The sequence below is a fragment of the Pocillopora damicornis genome, chromosome 12 (assembly GCF_964200805.1).
Source record: "Pocillopora damicornis chromosome 12, jaPocDami1.2, whole genome shotgun sequence".
In the NCBI taxonomy this organism is placed as follows: Eukaryota; Metazoa; Cnidaria; class Anthozoa; order Scleractinia; family Pocilloporidae; genus Pocillopora; species Pocillopora damicornis.
In genome coordinates, this window is record NC_142681.1 from 9,371,685 (window position 1) to 9,388,557 (window position 16,873).

Sequence of the window (16,873 nt, forward strand, 5' to 3'; positions counted from 1 at the left end):
ATTTATTTGTTTATGTATCCTTGTTTTGTTATCACTGGGTTACAGCTGCAGTCAATTGAGAAATACACAATTTTGAAAGCAACCACTTTCCTTACAACAAAATACTGTCACTTATAAGTCCATTAGTTTATTATACATCTTTGATTTACACAAATTCCATACAACTCTTCAGAGCCCTTAGGTAAAATATAGAATCTGTCTCAAAACAGTAACTTCCATCTGTTTTGTCAAATTCCAAGATCTTTCACAACAAAGCTGATTCCAAAGTGTGTCTCTTTCAATTAATAAAAATTTTCAGATCCTCTTAATTCCCTCCTTGTGCCTGACCTTGAAGCTGACTCATTAGCTGTTCATCTTGCATAGACATGGCTGTTAGTTTTTTGCCAATCCTATCATGTATTTCCAAATATTTAGCCACACACCGATCCAGGCACACTGATTCTCCTTTTGTTAGATCACCCTCTTTGTATTTTGGAGATATACACTTCTTCTGACAAGCCACAGTTAATCTGTAGGTTAAATTATGAATGCAACTTTTAACTCCTGAGGGATAGGCTCCTAATTACTCCTAACAGTATCACCTGAATCACTAAATCAAGTGCTATGGTTATGAGGATAAAGGAAAAGATCGCAAGGTCTAAAAGTACTTGATTATTAAGCAATCTCTCTTTGTTAGTACCTTAGGAAATGAATAAGGAACATTATGGAGAATATACATGCTGATCTTAGGGTGTTAAGGGGTTAAGCTTAAGCAAGTCAGCTGTTCAACAAATCTACTATGCTGGGAGTTTTCTGATAACATTTGAGCAAACTAAGGAAAAATACAAACAGAGGGAGAGGATGGTGAACACTTGATAACATGTCTCGATTAAAAAAAAAAACCCATGGGTAAAGCTACAAAATACAGGGCCACTTATTAACATCTCGTTTAATCACTATACATCCCTCAGTGTTCTGCCTCCTTCTTCAAAGCATGCCGAGAAGGTGCCGACCTCGGTGGCCCAGTATTCAGTAGTTACTCTCAGACCTTAATAAGGGTACACAAAAAGGTCGCATGTATACTCAAATACCATTGTAAAACAAAAAATTCAAGCGTAAGAAGAAAAGAAAGGGGACGATTCATCAAGTTAGTTGGACAACAGACTTCAAATTGTTCATCATATTCAGGAAATGGTCATGGTCAAAACATCTCATGGGAACCTCGGAAAGTGCCATCGGTAGTCAATTACGAAATTCCCTCTTGTTCCTCTCTTGTTTCAATGCGTGCGTGGTTTACGATCAACCCTTGAAATGAAGCAGAGTGCACTGGAAAAAGTTAGATCATTCCTCTGCATCTCAATTTGTATCATAGAGACTGACCTGTTATATAAGTCTGTCATCATTTCTATTTCCAGTTCTGCAACCATCTGTGCCTTAGCCGGGTCCATGATTGTATCAATAGCTATGTTTGACTATTCTTGGAAAGAAATATTGGGCTAATGGCTCTCACACGTGTTTGACCGCCATTTTGAAACCGCTTCTATTGGGTAAGACCGCAGGCTAGCCACTGGAGGGTATTCTGTCGTGTAATAATACACGAAACGTGACGTAGGTCAACGAGAAAAGTAACGGAAGGAAAGAGTGGGAAGAAGATATTTCGTTGTCCTCCTCTGGCCCTCGAATTATCAGAGGCGATAATGGATAAGACTCCTATCTTACAACAGTTATCGTTGCTAAGCTAATGTGTCAATTCAAGGGGGAATAAAATCATTCAGGCGTTAATTTGCTTGACTGACTTTTATAATCCCTTAACCCGAAAATCCAAGTAATTTTCTTTCTACAGTTTTAGAGTACTTTCGAAACATTTCACAGCGCAAAAGATACAGTGAGCCTATAAATTCAGTAACTGTGGACTTTATTAAGATTTCTTGGTCAAGAAGGCGATTTTTTTGGTCGTTCAACCAGGAATTTATTGATGTTTCTCTATGAATCGGCGAAGTCATGTTACCTAATTTTTTTCTAACAGAAATTGTTTCTATTGTTTTAGACCAATTCACGAGCGCGAGTATTGTGTAATTTTCGCAAGCTATATTTCGCTGGACATAGTCTTCTTGAGTTCAGTCTTGGGAACCAGATTTTGTAACAGCTTTCTAAATCTAGGATCATTCATGGAGTCTTTCCTTGTCAAACTCGGCGATAACAGAGCTGGTAAAGTTGCTGACTGCGGGTGCGAGGCGAGTAACGACCGCGTGGAGACCACACTAAGTCGTGGTTTCTCTTGAATTTCTTCCAGTGAACAATGTAAGCTACGTTCTGGCGAGGAATCATCGGAACAAAACTCCTCCATATTAATATAGCGTTTCTTGACACTTCTACTAATTCTTGGACTGCAACTCAGTCTTCCTCCTACTTCAATTGGTGGTAAGGTTAATAATTCTGGATTCGATTTACCACGTCGAAGTAACCTTTTTTTCATAAATTCTTTCTCCCATCGTAACCGGCTTTCTTCTTTCTTCTGCAAATGATCTATATGGTTAATATGCTCTTCTAGTTTAGCGTCTTCGAAGACGTTGTCTTTTAAAATAACTTTTCCGGTCTTACTGTCCTTAACTTTGAGAGCCGTGTGTAAACCGCGAGTCAGTGACAGTTCTCTTGCCCTTGAATCCTTATCCATGTCGCTTGTTGTGTTTGTTTTTTGTTGATTGGCGATCAATAGGAAAATTATTTGGATTGACTGATCACCGTGGTACTGTTTTTCTTGACGGGAAGGAGCCACTTAATCGCGCCAAGGTTTCGTTCCAATGTTCTTTAGACTGTAACTTAAACTGCTATGACACTGAATAATTTCTTTTTGATTTTTTTTGTTGAGTTATGTTGTACGTAAACGGAATTCGATTGTTGCGCCGTGGAGCATGCAATTTTTTACTATCATTAAATTTCTTTCTCCATTGTCCTAACATCATTACAAGGTTCATTAGGCAGCGGACTGTATTGCGTTTGCTTTGCTGAAGCCCAGGTACTTAACACACAGATCCACGAATATCCAATGAAACACTAGCTAACAATGTACTTACCGTTTCAAAAACTCGGGGCTAATCATGTCATCTGGTAGAGCATTGTCGTAAAGGTCGTAGATTTTCCAAAGATGGACAAGCGCAAACGTGACTGGACGGATGGGTTGCTGTGCCGACATGTCAACTCGCTGACAAGTAACTCACCGACATCACTGGTAAACTCGCCGAGGTTATCGATAAACTCCCCTTCTTTAGCTCCAGAAAAGGGCTGTTAGTAACGCTCGAACCGTCAGCTTTAGCATAGTTAGTAGAGGAGTCTCCTCTACTAACTATGGCTTTAGAAAATCTTTACGAAGGCCAATTTACATTATCGACTCAGTTGAGAAAAGCAAATTTACTTATTTACCTGACCCTCTAATATATTGTCGATTAATCTTTTTTTGATATTGTTATATTTATCCCCTTAGGAATCAAAGGGAAATCGAAGCCATTCGAAAAATGACGGTGAAAGTTAGGAATGATAAGCTTGATAACTATGATGAAAATCGAAATAAACATAAAAATTTAGTCGAAACAACATATAGTCATAGAATTACTTCTATCGACGAGTCATGACATTGCTTACATACAAAGCCTCGTTTTATTTCCCCCCTGTTGAACCGCGTGACTTAGAGCACGACTTGAGTAGATCTTAATATCGATGGATCATTAATTGAAGGTGGTTATTAGTCTAAAAAGGAAACTGTTTTGTTGCTTGGGCGACCGACACGCTGAGTTGAGTTACATCAAAAAATTGATATACCGCATAGCCGAGTAAACTTCCGCAGCGAAGTATAAATGGCTGTCTCCTCAAGCTTTCGCTTTCGGAATATTCCCCGCGGGTACCACCGGGAATTCTTGGTCCGATCGTTCCGCCAGGATCTTTAATCCTGACTCTTATTCTGATCAATAAATGCGATTTTCTGCATCGATCCGTCTTTAACCTTGGCTTCTAGAACTTTTATAAGGTCACCAACGAGCGAGTAAGGTTTGTGCAGTTTAGTGCCTTTGGGGGATAAAGACGACAGAGCTTGAACACGTCAGTCAGTTTAGCTGGGGTTTGATAAATATATAAAGGGGTAAGTTTCTAAAGAAACTGTGGTGTTGCGTCGGTGGGAGAGTATAGCAGGTATACCATATTGTTGTTAACACTAAATTACCTTTGATAAATATACACACGCAGTCGAACTTCCACACTATGACCCCCTTGGGAACAGTAAAAATCGAGCGTTATTGTGAGATGGCCATCATAGAGAGAGGCAATTATGACACCTTTTACTTTGAAGACTAAAACATTTTGATTCGGATGGTGCCTGTTATTTACAGATTAACTAAAATTCTTACTCCTTTTTAGTCATTAACGACTTTTTATATAAGTTTGTAAGAAAAACGCGGTAAAGATGATCATTAATAGGTAACGGCTCCTGTCATTGGTTCATCTTGAAGGTAACTTGAGATGCAGGGCAGAGCTAACAAGAAAACTTTTGGGCTTAGCTTCCTAGTTCTCAATTTAACATTATAATTTTTACATCTCGTCAATAATTTTGATAAATGTTGTAAAATAAAATGATTGTCGATCTCAGGTGGAGCCGTAGCGGTCGATCCAGTGTGTTCATATTAGAGAAAATCAATGCAATATTGACATAATTAACTGAAAAAGCGAGGTGTCTTCATCTGTTGTAGGTTGGTATTGGAATAAAAATGGCCACATGACTTCGTCATTAAGGTGTCAGTCAGACCTGTATAATAGACGTCTTTATTGGAGGTAACGCTAACTATAGCGATAATCTTATCTTACGGCGCGGTGTATTCATCTTTACCGCGCAAAAAGAGGATGATTTTTTTTGGTGGACATGTCATAGCTACGATGATAGTATAAAGTAAAAAAAAACTTTATAAAGACAAGACGCCTAAAGGCGTTACCGTGGGCGTAGCATTGAAAGGAATTGTGCAGTTATTGCAAACTACCACTAAATAGTATTCCGGGTTTATCAAATTTCCTTTTGCAAAATTTGTCAAATTTAGCCGCTGGAATTCAAATCTTACTTCGCCTGCACTATTTTCCAATGCTGTCGCGTTTCGCCTCAGAGTTACTCAATATATCTCTGCATCGTAACGCAATGACCTTTGTTTGCACGGTTCTCTCCAGCTTGGAACGCAACTCGGAATGAAATGACCTCAGAACGCACTTAATGCGACTGCCGGGTTTTTTGACCCAGTGAAATTGAAGATATGCGGAAATGAATTCCACAGGTTTTATTTTTTCAGAAAAGCACTGGATTATTTTCGTCCGCTTCTGATCACTACAGCCGCCAATGTTTACATAAGGTAAAAATCGATAAAGATTTTACTCATTCCTGTTGGCTAGCTTTGTAATTTGTCCTTGAAATGAAAAAGAAACCCAGCCGGATTTTTACCGTGGTATGCCACTGGCATCCCACGGAACAAGGTAACCCATTCAGCCCGAAGGCTGGCATCCATGGAGGCCTTGTGTCAAATATGCAATAATGACTACAATATATTAAAACTAAAATTAGTTAAAGATCTAAAATATATCAAGTAACTAGTAAAATCTCTAATGCATGTTGGTAACTCACCGTTATGGGCTATCGTTCTGATCGCTTTGATTTACAGTCACAATTTATGGATTGCGTGACCTTCTTTAGATGATTGTTATCACATGACTGCCTTCGCAGTTTATCACTACTTTCGGCAAACATATTAACTATCAAGCATGGCGGTAAGGAAGTCTTGTTTTAAGAGGTAGGTATTTTTCGTATTACATTGGTTTTCCCTGAAACCAGAAAATGAAAGTGCTTTATTCCATGAAAACTTTTTCATTATTCTGTCTGAAGAGCATAAAAGAGGCCAGCAGTTCGACTAGGCAATTTCTTTGATCAAGTGATGTTACCATGACCTGTTGTCAACAAGAAACTGTATTTGCTTCGTTTCTTCAAATTCGTTGAAGCTCAGGGATTCTTGCATTGACTGTTACAGCTCATCACAATGAGAACATGTCCATCTGTTTGTAGAAGGTCGTGGTTCCGGCAATGAGTGATGACATGAGTAGGTGATCAGCATGGAAACGCGGCGCAAATATCAAAACTTACAAACCTTCAGCGGACTTCTCACCGGGATTAAGAAACTTTTCTTCTTTTCAGAGGAGACTGAAAATAATTTAAATCTGAAGTACTACCCAGCAGCTTAATGCAACACAATTGTCTTTAGACTAGTTTTATGCAAATTCTTCGGTGTTATTTGGACAAAGCAGACTGTGTAAACCCTGCAGAACTAGACGGTTTCGAAATCTTCATATGGTTTGTTACTGGATGGCTGTTAGTGTACGTAGCCAGTTCCAGACAGTTGACCGTTCTAAATAGCTCGGCACAAGCTTTTGCTTGAATCTCCATTGAATTTTGATAAGTTCAGTTCAATCAAATGATTTACGAATAGCATTAATTACGTATCTCACGCTTTCAGAACTTTTGGATAATAAAGGCATCATTAGTTCTTTCGCTACTTTGAACAAATGAACGAAAATTTCGGACGTTAAGAGCGAACTTTTCTAATTTAAAAAGACCGACACCAATTGAGTGACTTGAAGGAATTCTTTGAGTCTATGGGACCGTTTCTGAGTTTTTTTTAAAACCGAAAAAGCTATAGAAGCGGGGTAATATTTTTATTCGTGATCAAAATCAAGAGTGCATATATTACTATTTTACAAAAGAGGAATTGTTTATCTTTTGTAAAATATTCCGATGCGAATCGCGCTTAAATAGGTAACCTGCAGGGGAGTTTTGTAGGCGCGCGCGCAGCTGCCGGCTCGCCTCGGGCTATGATCGAGTGGATAACACTTATCAATATTAGAGTCACGCATGTTTGTTTGTCCTTAGTTTTCTTATCTTAGTTCCACCATAAGAACTGATTTATTCAGAGGCTACAAAATTGTGTTTCCAATGTTCCATGCACTTAAGAGAGATCATAAATGTTTTTGCCCATTTTTCATTGATTCATAGCCGAACGTTATGTTCTAAAATGTTATGAAGTATTTAGTTGGTTCATTTCGCAGAATTTCCCACTTGCGTTACTGAGAATTCCGCACACGCTGGTTCAGTAATCTTGGACCGTGTACTTTCACTTGATCCAGGCTTTATTGCCGACAATTCAGCATTACACGTTCCGTTTTACGATCTATCTATTCTATTACAGTCTAATCGTAGGGTTACAAAAATTGCTACATTTATTAGCTAAAGAAATCCACACCCAGATACGTAATTCCTTCCGGGATTCAAGACTTGCTCACGTTCTACAATGATTCGTGGGCACTAATTTCCTATCAAACAAGGCTTAACTTGACAATCATGCTGCTATGTTCCTGCGCGCTTAACGCCCTGGAAATACCTAATTAGATACATCACTGTTCGCAGAACTAATTTGATTATCCTACGTCGCTTCCTATTACATGCGACTTAAATTGTAACGTTAACACTGTGCTTTAACGGTAACGAAATTATAACTTACTTGATACACAATCAAATTTATAATAAATCAATGAAATACATTTTTAGCGTAGAAATGTTTTACGACAGTTCAGTATGAGTCAGTATTTAGTGACAATCAAAGTTAGATTAAAGGGGTGAGTTTCTAAAGAAACTGTGGTGCTGCGTCGGTGGGAGAGTATAGCAGGTAGTTTAGTGTTAACAACTGGGCTGAAAACCGTAAAGGGTAGAAAAGCTGACGTTTCGAGCGTTAGCCCTTCGTCAGAGCGATTAACCAGAGTTAAGTCACACGACCAGAGTTCACGCCAGAGGGAAGTAAGATTGACGGATGTAAGTAGCATTGTTTATCAGAGAACCAAGAGACTACAGTAGACTACAAAAGTCTGCTCGAGAGTCCTTGGTGCCTATCGCAATAGTGTGGTGCGGTCTGCAGCTAGTTTCCCCTATCATAGTGACGTACCTAGCAAAGGACTTGCAAACAATAAGTCAATTAGAAGTCAACATGCTGACGCCACTTTTGTCAATTGCTTTCTTGTTGTTATTTACTTTGTTTATCTTTAGCGTTTATACATATTTTTTCTCTCTGCGCCTTTTAGTTAAACCTTATGTACGCTTCACATTTCATTCACAAATTTCGAACCTATCTGGCTTGGTCTCCCTTAGTTGAGAAAAATTTCCGTAGACTTCCACTGTAGTTGGTGAATACGATACTATTTACACTGGCCGATTTTCTTGCTTTTCTTTAAAATAGGTTTCAAACAAGGGAAATGTCGTTGAAACGCTAGAGATGAAGTTTTGGAAGCGTAGAAGACGAAGGAGGATTTTTTTCTTCAGGTGGCCATTTTGGCGTCGAGTTATCGTAGCTGGTTCGCTGCTGTCGTTTTTTGCTGTATTTGGAATTTATCTGGCAAACCATGCATCTCTACAACACTCTATAGTGGAACAGCCTACACAACGAAAATCGCCCTCGGCCAGGAGAAACTTAATAATAATAGCCCACGGCCGTTCGGGTTCTTCAATCACCGGAGACATTTTTAATCACCACCCAGATGTGTTTTACATGTACGAACCGCTGCAAACTGTGGAAAGAACCCAGGGAAAATTTCACTTAAATTATGACAGCCTTGTGCAGAAATTCTTAACTGGTGTATTACAATGTAAATTCACAGATCAAGTCTTCTTGAAGGACATTGAAACGTACTACCGCAAACCTCTTCATCCTCGGATTAGTCACGCTATTGCCTCGCCACCTCTTTGTCCTTACAACATATCCGACCCGAGATGGGATCCACAACTTTGTGCCAAAATGACAAGCGAAGCACTTGAAAATGCATGCAAAAATAGCTATACGCTCACTGTGATTAAGGTTCTTTTAAGCCGCATGCCGCGCAAAGGCGGAATAAGAAAGGCTCTAGCTGTTTGCGATTCACCAGACATTGACTGTAAAACAGTGCTGTTAGTAAGAGACCCTCGTGCCGTGATACCTTCTTCACTGAGTGTTAACTTTTACAGAGAGGTACATGGAGTTGCTAAGCACGGAACAAGAATGTTTAGCTACAAAATATGTAAAGAGACAGAGGAAAGTCTTAATTTTGTCAAGAATCTTCCCCCTTGGCAACGAAGCAAAATCAAAGTGCTGAGGTATGAAGACTTTGCAAAAAATCCTTTGGACGAAATGAAGCGACTGTTCGACTTTGCCGGGCTATCGGTGTTAGACAGTGTTACAACATGGTTAAATGAAAGTACACATCCGGATAAACGAAGATCTGAGATGGAAATACGAGGTAGCCTGGTTGCTTTCACTGTGGATGATGCAAAAATTGCCATGAATCGCTGGCGATGGAAAGTCCACCCATACGAAATAAATATCATTGAATATTATTGCAGACATGTGATGCAGTTGATGGGATACAGACCTGTGGAAGGATCACACGAGCAACAAGCAAACATTTCAATCCCTCTAGTAAGTGATGATTACGAAGTGAAGGACTGATAACGAGACATGAATCAGGTCAAGTCTGAATAGCAGTGACCTTATCGCGCAAAGAGAAAGCGAGTATTTGCTTCGTCAGTCTTGTCCGTCTCGTCATCTCACCATGATCAGCTTGGTGAGAAAAGCACTCAATACAACCAAAGGGTAACTTTGACACAAAAGGAAGAAAAAGATTGAACTTAGGATAGGAGAGACGGTAATTTTTGAGTTTGGTAAAGAAATAGAGAGAGATGTTATTTCGTCTTATCGCGAGCGTGAGACAAGAAAAAATTCTGAGTCCCCATGAAGAATCGAACCTCAGACCCTCGGATTCCCCGTTACAATTCTCTGACATTGAGCCACAGAGACTCTGTGGCGAGCGAGGTCTATAACGAAGTTCATATTACGACAAAAATATATTCTCTAGGATTGAACTTTACAAATATTTGTGCTTACATCTTTGACTTTTTTGGATTTAAAGTTATGTTAATGCACGTTGTCTAAGAGGCTGAAAACAGCCTCTGTTCACCCTCAAAAGCCAAATTAGGTACTGAGAAGATCTAGAACATGACTGCCCTTCGTAACGGAGAGCTTCCCCCTCTTTCTTTTGAACACTAACGCCCTCTAACCATTCGGAACTAAAGCCCATCAAAGCTTGGTTATAGTCGTGATTTTCAGCTTTCCCATTGGCTCTTTGTAATATTTCTCTTCGTCCTGATTGGCGGCGGTTATTGGTTTTAGTTTTAAGACAATCAACAGAAATACGCTTAAGTATTTGAATCACTTTTGAGATTGCTGATGCTACCACACGTAAACGGCAGATCGTGGTTTAACGGCGCACGAAAATTATTCGTGTTCGAGTCCGTACATTGTCTTTATGATATTTGAAACTTACACGCAAGCGATTTTGTTTCCAACAAGGCCTCAGGGGGGGGAATGCAACTACTCCTGGCTCGTTTTGACATCAGCCAATTCATTGGTAAGGCTCTAGTTTCGCATTTTTACCTAAACACTACAAACAAAGGATCTGTGGCAAGCGATAAGGAAGAAACCTTCAACCTCCGGCTGCCATTCTAGACACAAAAATGCCTCTGCTTAACTCACTTGCATCTAAATAGCTATAGCGTGCGTAGATTCCTTCACGCAGAGATGGAAACTCTTTCTCGTTGGCGATGCTAAGAATGGATCGTTTAAAAAACAGTTTCGCAACAAACTGTTTTCAATAACTAAAGAGAGATAGAAAAGAAAGGAGAAAGAAAAGGTGCCGAAAGCAGAAAGAAAGAATGCTGAAATCTTCTCACGATCAACTATAAACGTACTGATTTCCTAGTAGGTAAACACTCTGGCCAGAAGTTTCCTTAACTTTTCAACTGCCATGAGTGACCAAGACATAATTTCTCTTTACAATATCAATACAATATCAAGCACACAAGTGACGAGAATAAAGAGAAATATCAATCAGGGGATTATTAGTTGATCCAATACCAAAATCTCTGCACTAAAATCATAAGTATTGTATGATTGGCAGTAAGGATACTTATGCTGTAGATCTTGGGATCGAGTGAAAAGGTTCATAATAATCCAATATGAGACGTAAAAAGGCCATGATGATAACCAGCTTCTCGCCGCTCAAATTCAAATGCGACCTGGAAAAAGGCGGTAAAACTTCCGCGCTCAAGGGAATCGGGAACCAAAACTCAAATCTAAACAGACTCAACGTTGACAGAGAACTGAAGCAATAAGAAAACCAACAGTCAGTTTATCTTAGATAGTAAATAAGATTCGTATTTAATAATTAGTCATAGCATTTCTTTTACATCCACGCAGTTTTGAGTGCAAGTAATACCCAATTGTTCCCATTTGAGAATTGAGCGTCAGATAGAACTATAGAAAAATAACTTATTATTAAAACAAAGTACACTCGAAAGATGATAGTTTTCCTTTGGATTCAGGTATGCTTCGCCCACTGACAAGTTCGTAAACATAATTCTTCGCAAGACTTCCATGATTCCTTGGGTGAAGTATGTTAGGGGCGCATTAATTAAGTAAGTCCCTTTTCCCGTGTTTAATATTGCGGTGTTGCGACGTGACGAAAAGAGTTACTTTTGAATTTCTCCATAGCAAGACGAGGAAGCTCGGTTTTCCAGGATGGAGCGAAGATAGTCTTCTATGACACGCTGGACTGAAAAGGAAACATTTTCTTTTCATGCCATGCATAAAAACGACAAGAAAACAATTATAGTTCCCATCCATCATGGAAATCATTGTCAGTAGATACTTCGTACAATGCCTTAAATAATTTCGTGACTTGTCTCAATCGAGTTCTTAACCCTTTCACCCCTAACAGTGATAAGCATCTAAGGTCTCCCAACAGTAACACCCCTGAATCAAACATTACTGGTCACGAAAAAAAAGGAAATGATTGCGAACTCAACAAGCTCTAAACTGTTAGACAAATTCTCCTTGTAATTTCCATAGGAAATGTCTAGAGAAACTTCTTTTTATCTTTTGTTTTTAATTTTGTTTTTTTCTGTTTTTCTTTTGTTTACGAATCGATATTTACTCTCATCCTATGAGACTCCATGTCAATTTTCTCGATCCCTAACCATTGTTGTTGTGTAGTTATCTGTTAATACCTCCTCAGTATGATCCTCTCTTCCCATGTCAAGATTTGGCGTGTTTCATTCTCCAATTTGACAATGGATTTGTATCTGGCTCTAGGCACAGCACTTCCGTCAGTGAAGTCTTATATTTAGCAAGAATGGACAAATAAAAAAAAAATACTACTTTGACGAAGAGCTCTGTTCTCATCACTAACTTACCATTTTTGTTTCCCACTCCTAGAGCTAGGCTCAAAGCGGTGTGACCTTCGTTGTTTGTAGCTGTTAAGTCTGCTCCATGTTCTAAACAGATTTATATGATAGAGTGAATTATATATGAATTTTGATTGGGTTTTACTTATGATCTATTGGAGGAAAGTCCAATAGTTGATGTCACCATAAACATAAAATTTTGCTTTTTTGCCACACAAAATAAATAGATTGTAGGTTGCTGTGGGTCTCTACAGTAACAGATCACAGAACACAACCAAACGTGGTAAGAACATGGGTGACACATTCAGCTGCGCCTCGTGGGCCACTTTCTCTTTCTTACGGTATTTTGTTGTCATTGGTGATCTATTACTGAACAGACCCAACGCAACAGGGAACCTATTTGTTAATTAGTTCACACAAGTTCATCAAAAGTTAACACTTATTTATGTTTTGTGATTGGTCCATCTAGACACAAGAAACATTCCATCGGTGAATCAGATACAGAATTAATCCAAATCCCAACTTAACTATCCTGATTTTCCCACACCAGGGGCTGTTTGAGTTCTGATGGGTTCCTGATAAATTTAAACTTGGTTCTGATTTTGCAATACTCAACCGAGGAGCAGAGTAGAAAAAGTTTTCTTACCAAGTAGAAGTTTAACAACCTGGGGGTATCCATTATAAGCTGCATACATGAGAGGTGTGCCTCCTTCCTGCAATCAAAATTTAGTCACATTGTGATTACACCAAACATTACACAACATAAGCAATTTTCATATCTGTGTGCCTATCTTATATCAATGCAGTCAGAATTTTTTTATTTGAAGCCTATTTAGGGATTATTCAACAATACTTAATAAATTTATGCTGCTTACTCACCCTTCACACCCTAACATTAGTATGCATATTCTCCATACTGTTCTCTATACATTTCCTAAGGTGCTTACAAGGAGATTTTGTGTAATAATCACAAGTGTGTTTGGTTGGTGATCATTTCTTTGATTCATGTGACCTTAATGTGTGATTCAAGGGTTTAGCTTGTGAAATAACCTTTTGAACAGGCATTTATCAAATACAACATGTATCACATGCAGGTCAAAACTTAATACAAACCACATTTGCAATATCTGGATCGGCTCCATATTCCAAAAGCTGCTCAACAACATCCAGTTGGCCCTGACAGGCAGCAAATGAGAGTGCCGTCTCTCCAGTTGGACTGCATGATGTGGCATCTGCACCACTCTTGAGCAGCACAGATATAGTTGCTTTCTATAACAGTAACATTATATAACTGAGCAACTCTGAACCACAGTTTGATTGAGTGTTTTATCTCTCATGATATTACCTGCCTATGAGCTGCTGCCCAAGCCAGAGGTGTCAAACCTGTTTTATCCACAGCATTTACATCTGTTCCTGCAGAGTACAAACCAGTGGGAAACATAATAATGGTGAGCATCCAACAGGTCATAGAGGAAAGACCTCTCAGAAAGCTCCTCCTATTAATGGTAATCTGAGTTTTACAATCTATTCTACACTCTCACCTGACCCTCTCTAATTCCTGCTTGAAACTTAAAACTATATTCCACTCAGAATGTAACCAGTGTAAAGAAATATACATTTGAAACTGAATGCAATATGCTGAGACTTGATCTGAATGGCAAGTCTAATGGACATGAGATGAGTAAGGTTTAGGTAGGGTACAAAATAACAGAATCTGCTAAATGGGAAAGAAGAAAGACACTCTGCTGCTTCATGCTAAAGAAACCAGATTCTAATGTTCCTATCAGATAATAAATTGACTTCAAATCTTATACAAACCTTTGTCAATCTCCTCTTTTATTTTTGCAATTTCACCCTGAGCTGCCAAGAAATGTAGAGAGGGGTCTGGAAACAGCAAAACAGTACACAGTCAAAGTGGTGTAACAAGCACACCTACAGTACCCTTGCTAGTATTCCTTTGATACCAGCTGTAGAATAGGTAGCCATTCTGGTACATTGTACAATGATAACATGTTTAATTTTTCTGTCTGGTACAGCGTTGACAATAAACATTGTTGGCTATTAAATACATGATTTTTTTCTGAGTCTCTTCCTTCTCATGTATACTGTGCAAGAGTAGATTGCAGAGAGATTTATGACTGTGAATATACTTGGAGTCTATTTCTACTCTATTAGGTCAATATATAATGCTTTTAAACCACATCTGCCTCTCTTGGATTGTTTAACTTTAGTGAACTTGAACTAAGATAAGGAATTTCAAGTAAAATCCCATAACTGAAGGTGTCTGCTTAAAACAAAGGTTTAGTCAGAAAAAGAAAACCTCAAATGTAGGATCTGCTTTGGCTTAATAGAGGAGTCTTGTAAATATAGCATGATGTATCTAGAGGGGAAGACTTGGGGTAGTCCTTTGCAAAATGATTTTTTTTAAAAAAAAACAAAAAAGCAAAACTCCAAAGAATCTACAAGGCATGAATTACTTACTGCTCGCCCCACAAAAATTCAGTTTTAGTAAAACACAGTGTGGATGTCAACATGATGGTACATTGGGCACTCTCACTCTGATACCATCTCCAATCCCCTTTTAAAAATCCCAGCTATCCCCCAGTACAAGATTGATTGTTTTACTGTAGATAAGGGGTGACAAAAGTGGACTTCTTATGTGTTCGCTCTATACAGGGTATGCAATAAACATGAGGTATATCCAATTAAGACTAGTTTTATTGTAGTTTGAGGTGCAATTCCTGTCTGTAGTAGCTTTTCAGTAAAGCCTGTGGGAGTTTGGCTAGTGATGCAGAACATTATGATATGGCAAATTTGAAAAATATATCCTGTAATACAATATTATACATTTTTGGATTCTGCAAACATTTTTTAAACTGAGGAAATATAACTGATCTGGACAGATTTAGCCTACACTGTGCTGCTGCATCACCAGTGCCAAGAGATTCTTGAATGTCATGCTCCAACATCTGCAAAAACAGATGCATTTTAATAAACTTTAGGCAAGAAACAAATAAAATCCCTTGAGTCTCTTTATGTAAAGTTATACAGCCAAATGCTAAATGGCATCTAATCTTTATATCCTTAAGAAAAAATCCTCCTGGTAGACTCCACTTATAAATGACTCAGGAACAAACCCAGAAGTGGAGAGGCCGTAGAATCCAACATCAGCAGATGTCAGGCTGTTATGAGAGGCAGGATTAGGCATGCTGCCTCAAAATATGGTTTAGCTGGAGATGCTGGAGGAATTTACAACAAAATTGTTGGACTTTGTGATGCTTTGTGAATAATCAATCCAAGACTCGTGGTAAAAGTCTTAATAAATTTTCTCTGACACAACTGTTACAATCTTAACAAAACAAATGAATATGCCAACTGCCCCTAACTCTCCCATTTGTTTGCTAAGAAAAAAGGCATGTTTGAAGCCTTGATGCAGTTTCATCATTGATCATAGAGAGGAGGGAGGGGTGAGTGGCAAAAAAAATTTTGAAAAATTTTCTCCTCGAAAAATGTAACCAATACTGGTGTCAAAATTGAGTGACACACCTTTATCCCAGTTGTCAACTCCTTTGTTGAGGAAGACCTTGAGCCTCGCCTGGCTGAGCTGGTTGCGCCTGATTGGGAAACATTAGGGTCTATGAAAGAATAGTTAAGTATATTTTTAATTGTATATTATAAGCAAATGTTATGCCAAAAAAAATATCCTCAAGTCCTCTCAGACTAGTTTGTTAGGTGTTATTCAAACTCCTATAAGATTGTTTTCATCGTGATGGCAATCACAGTCGCGCACGATCAAAGTTCAGCAAGAAAATATAAAATTTGAAAGCCAAAAAGTCAAATAATCAAGAAAGCGTGTTGTGATCTTTTGTGGTGGCAAACGTAACATTTGTCGATCGATCGCCACGTGGTTTAAATTTCCCACTCCCGATCACCCACCTGTTCCTAACACGGCTGCCACCTCCTGATCAGGTTCAAGGTGACAACTCACTTTATCTTGCATGTCTCCCTGTACCTCATGGTTCCCTAGCATAATTTTACGACTTTCTGAAATACAACACAATAACATTAAAAGTCTTACTAGGCACAAAAGGAATTATCAAAACAAAGTAGATCGAGTGCCCTCGTTCTAGTGCTAAGTTCTGCCCTTGGGTTTGGCCGAGCAGAGACTGGGAGTACCTCTTCAAGTTGTTTTAGTTTGCATAACATCGCAAAATACGTGTAATGACAACATTTTGCTATTAAAAGCACGAGACCAAGAGATTATAGATTGAGAAGTGAAGAGAAACAGTCGAATACGTCTCGTGTTTCTCCCTTTACTTCTTTCGTGTTCTAGCCGCTTCTTGCATGCGTTACAACGGACAGAGCAAAGTCAAGGCTTTTCTGTTTGTTTTATAACAAAAAATTCGTTAAATTACGAACACATTGCTTTCAATTTTCACATACTGCGATAGTTACAAACTTTAAGAGATCGGCTGGTCGAAGTCAACACTTTTGCCGGAAATTTTTTTAGTCTCCAATACAAAATCTGAAGTGAAATGTTCAATGAAATGCGGCCGA

General features: G+C 38.7%; 4 protein-coding genes and 1 long non-coding RNA gene across 5 annotated transcripts; 2 read left to right on the top strand and 3 right to left on the bottom strand.

The window, feature by feature from the left end:
- Positions 1-111: 111 nt before the first annotated feature.
- Positions 112-1,704, bottom strand: LOC113675152 (mitochondrial import inner membrane translocase subunit Tim10-B). The gene is made up of 2 exons (XM_027191695.2): positions 1,360-1,704; positions 112-509 (listed from the first exon to the last, which is right to left on the bottom strand). The coding sequence occupies exons 1-2, from the start codon at positions 1,425-1,427 to the stop codon at positions 305-307; spliced, it is 273 nt and encodes a 90-aa protein (XP_027047496.1). The 5' UTR covers positions 1,428-1,704; the 3' UTR covers positions 112-304.
- A 173-nt stretch (positions 1,705-1,877) lies between these two features.
- On the bottom strand, positions 1,878-2,797 carry LOC113675151 (uncharacterized). Its single transcript, XM_089189120.1, has one exon. The coding sequence runs from the start codon at positions 2,651-2,653 to the stop codon at positions 2,066-2,068; it is 588 nt and encodes a 195-aa protein (XP_089045246.1). The 5' UTR covers positions 2,654-2,797; the 3' UTR covers positions 1,878-2,065.
- Positions 2,798-2,940: 143 nt separating this feature from the next.
- LOC149036388 (uncharacterized) lies at positions 2,941-3,567 on the top strand. Its single transcript, XR_016181553.1, has 2 exons — positions 2,941-3,208; positions 3,461-3,567. It is a non-coding gene; the product is annotated as an uncharacterized LOC149036388 (long non-coding RNA).
- A 2,129-nt stretch (positions 3,568-5,696) lies between these two features.
- LOC113675211 (carbohydrate sulfotransferase 6) lies at positions 5,697-9,946 on the top strand. Its single transcript, XM_027191751.2, has 2 exons — positions 5,697-5,795; positions 8,283-9,946. Exon 2 carries the CDS (start codon positions 8,319-8,321, stop codon positions 9,522-9,524), a length of 1,206 nt encoding a protein of 401 aa, XP_027047552.2. The 5' UTR covers positions 5,697-5,795; positions 8,283-8,318; the 3' UTR covers positions 9,525-9,946.
- A 1,321-nt stretch (positions 9,947-11,267) lies between these two features.
- Positions 11,268-16,473, bottom strand: LOC113675206 (uncharacterized). The gene is made up of 9 exons (XM_027191746.2): positions 16,253-16,473; positions 15,863-15,951; positions 15,231-15,285; positions 14,135-14,200; positions 13,662-13,729; positions 13,430-13,585; positions 12,963-13,029; positions 12,326-12,406; positions 11,268-11,685 (listed from the first exon to the last, which is right to left on the bottom strand). Exons 1-9 carry the CDS (start codon positions 16,380-16,382, stop codon positions 11,603-11,605), a joined length of 795 nt encoding a protein of 264 aa, XP_027047547.2. The 5' UTR covers positions 16,383-16,473; the 3' UTR covers positions 11,268-11,602.
- Positions 16,474-16,873: the final 400 nt, after the last annotated feature.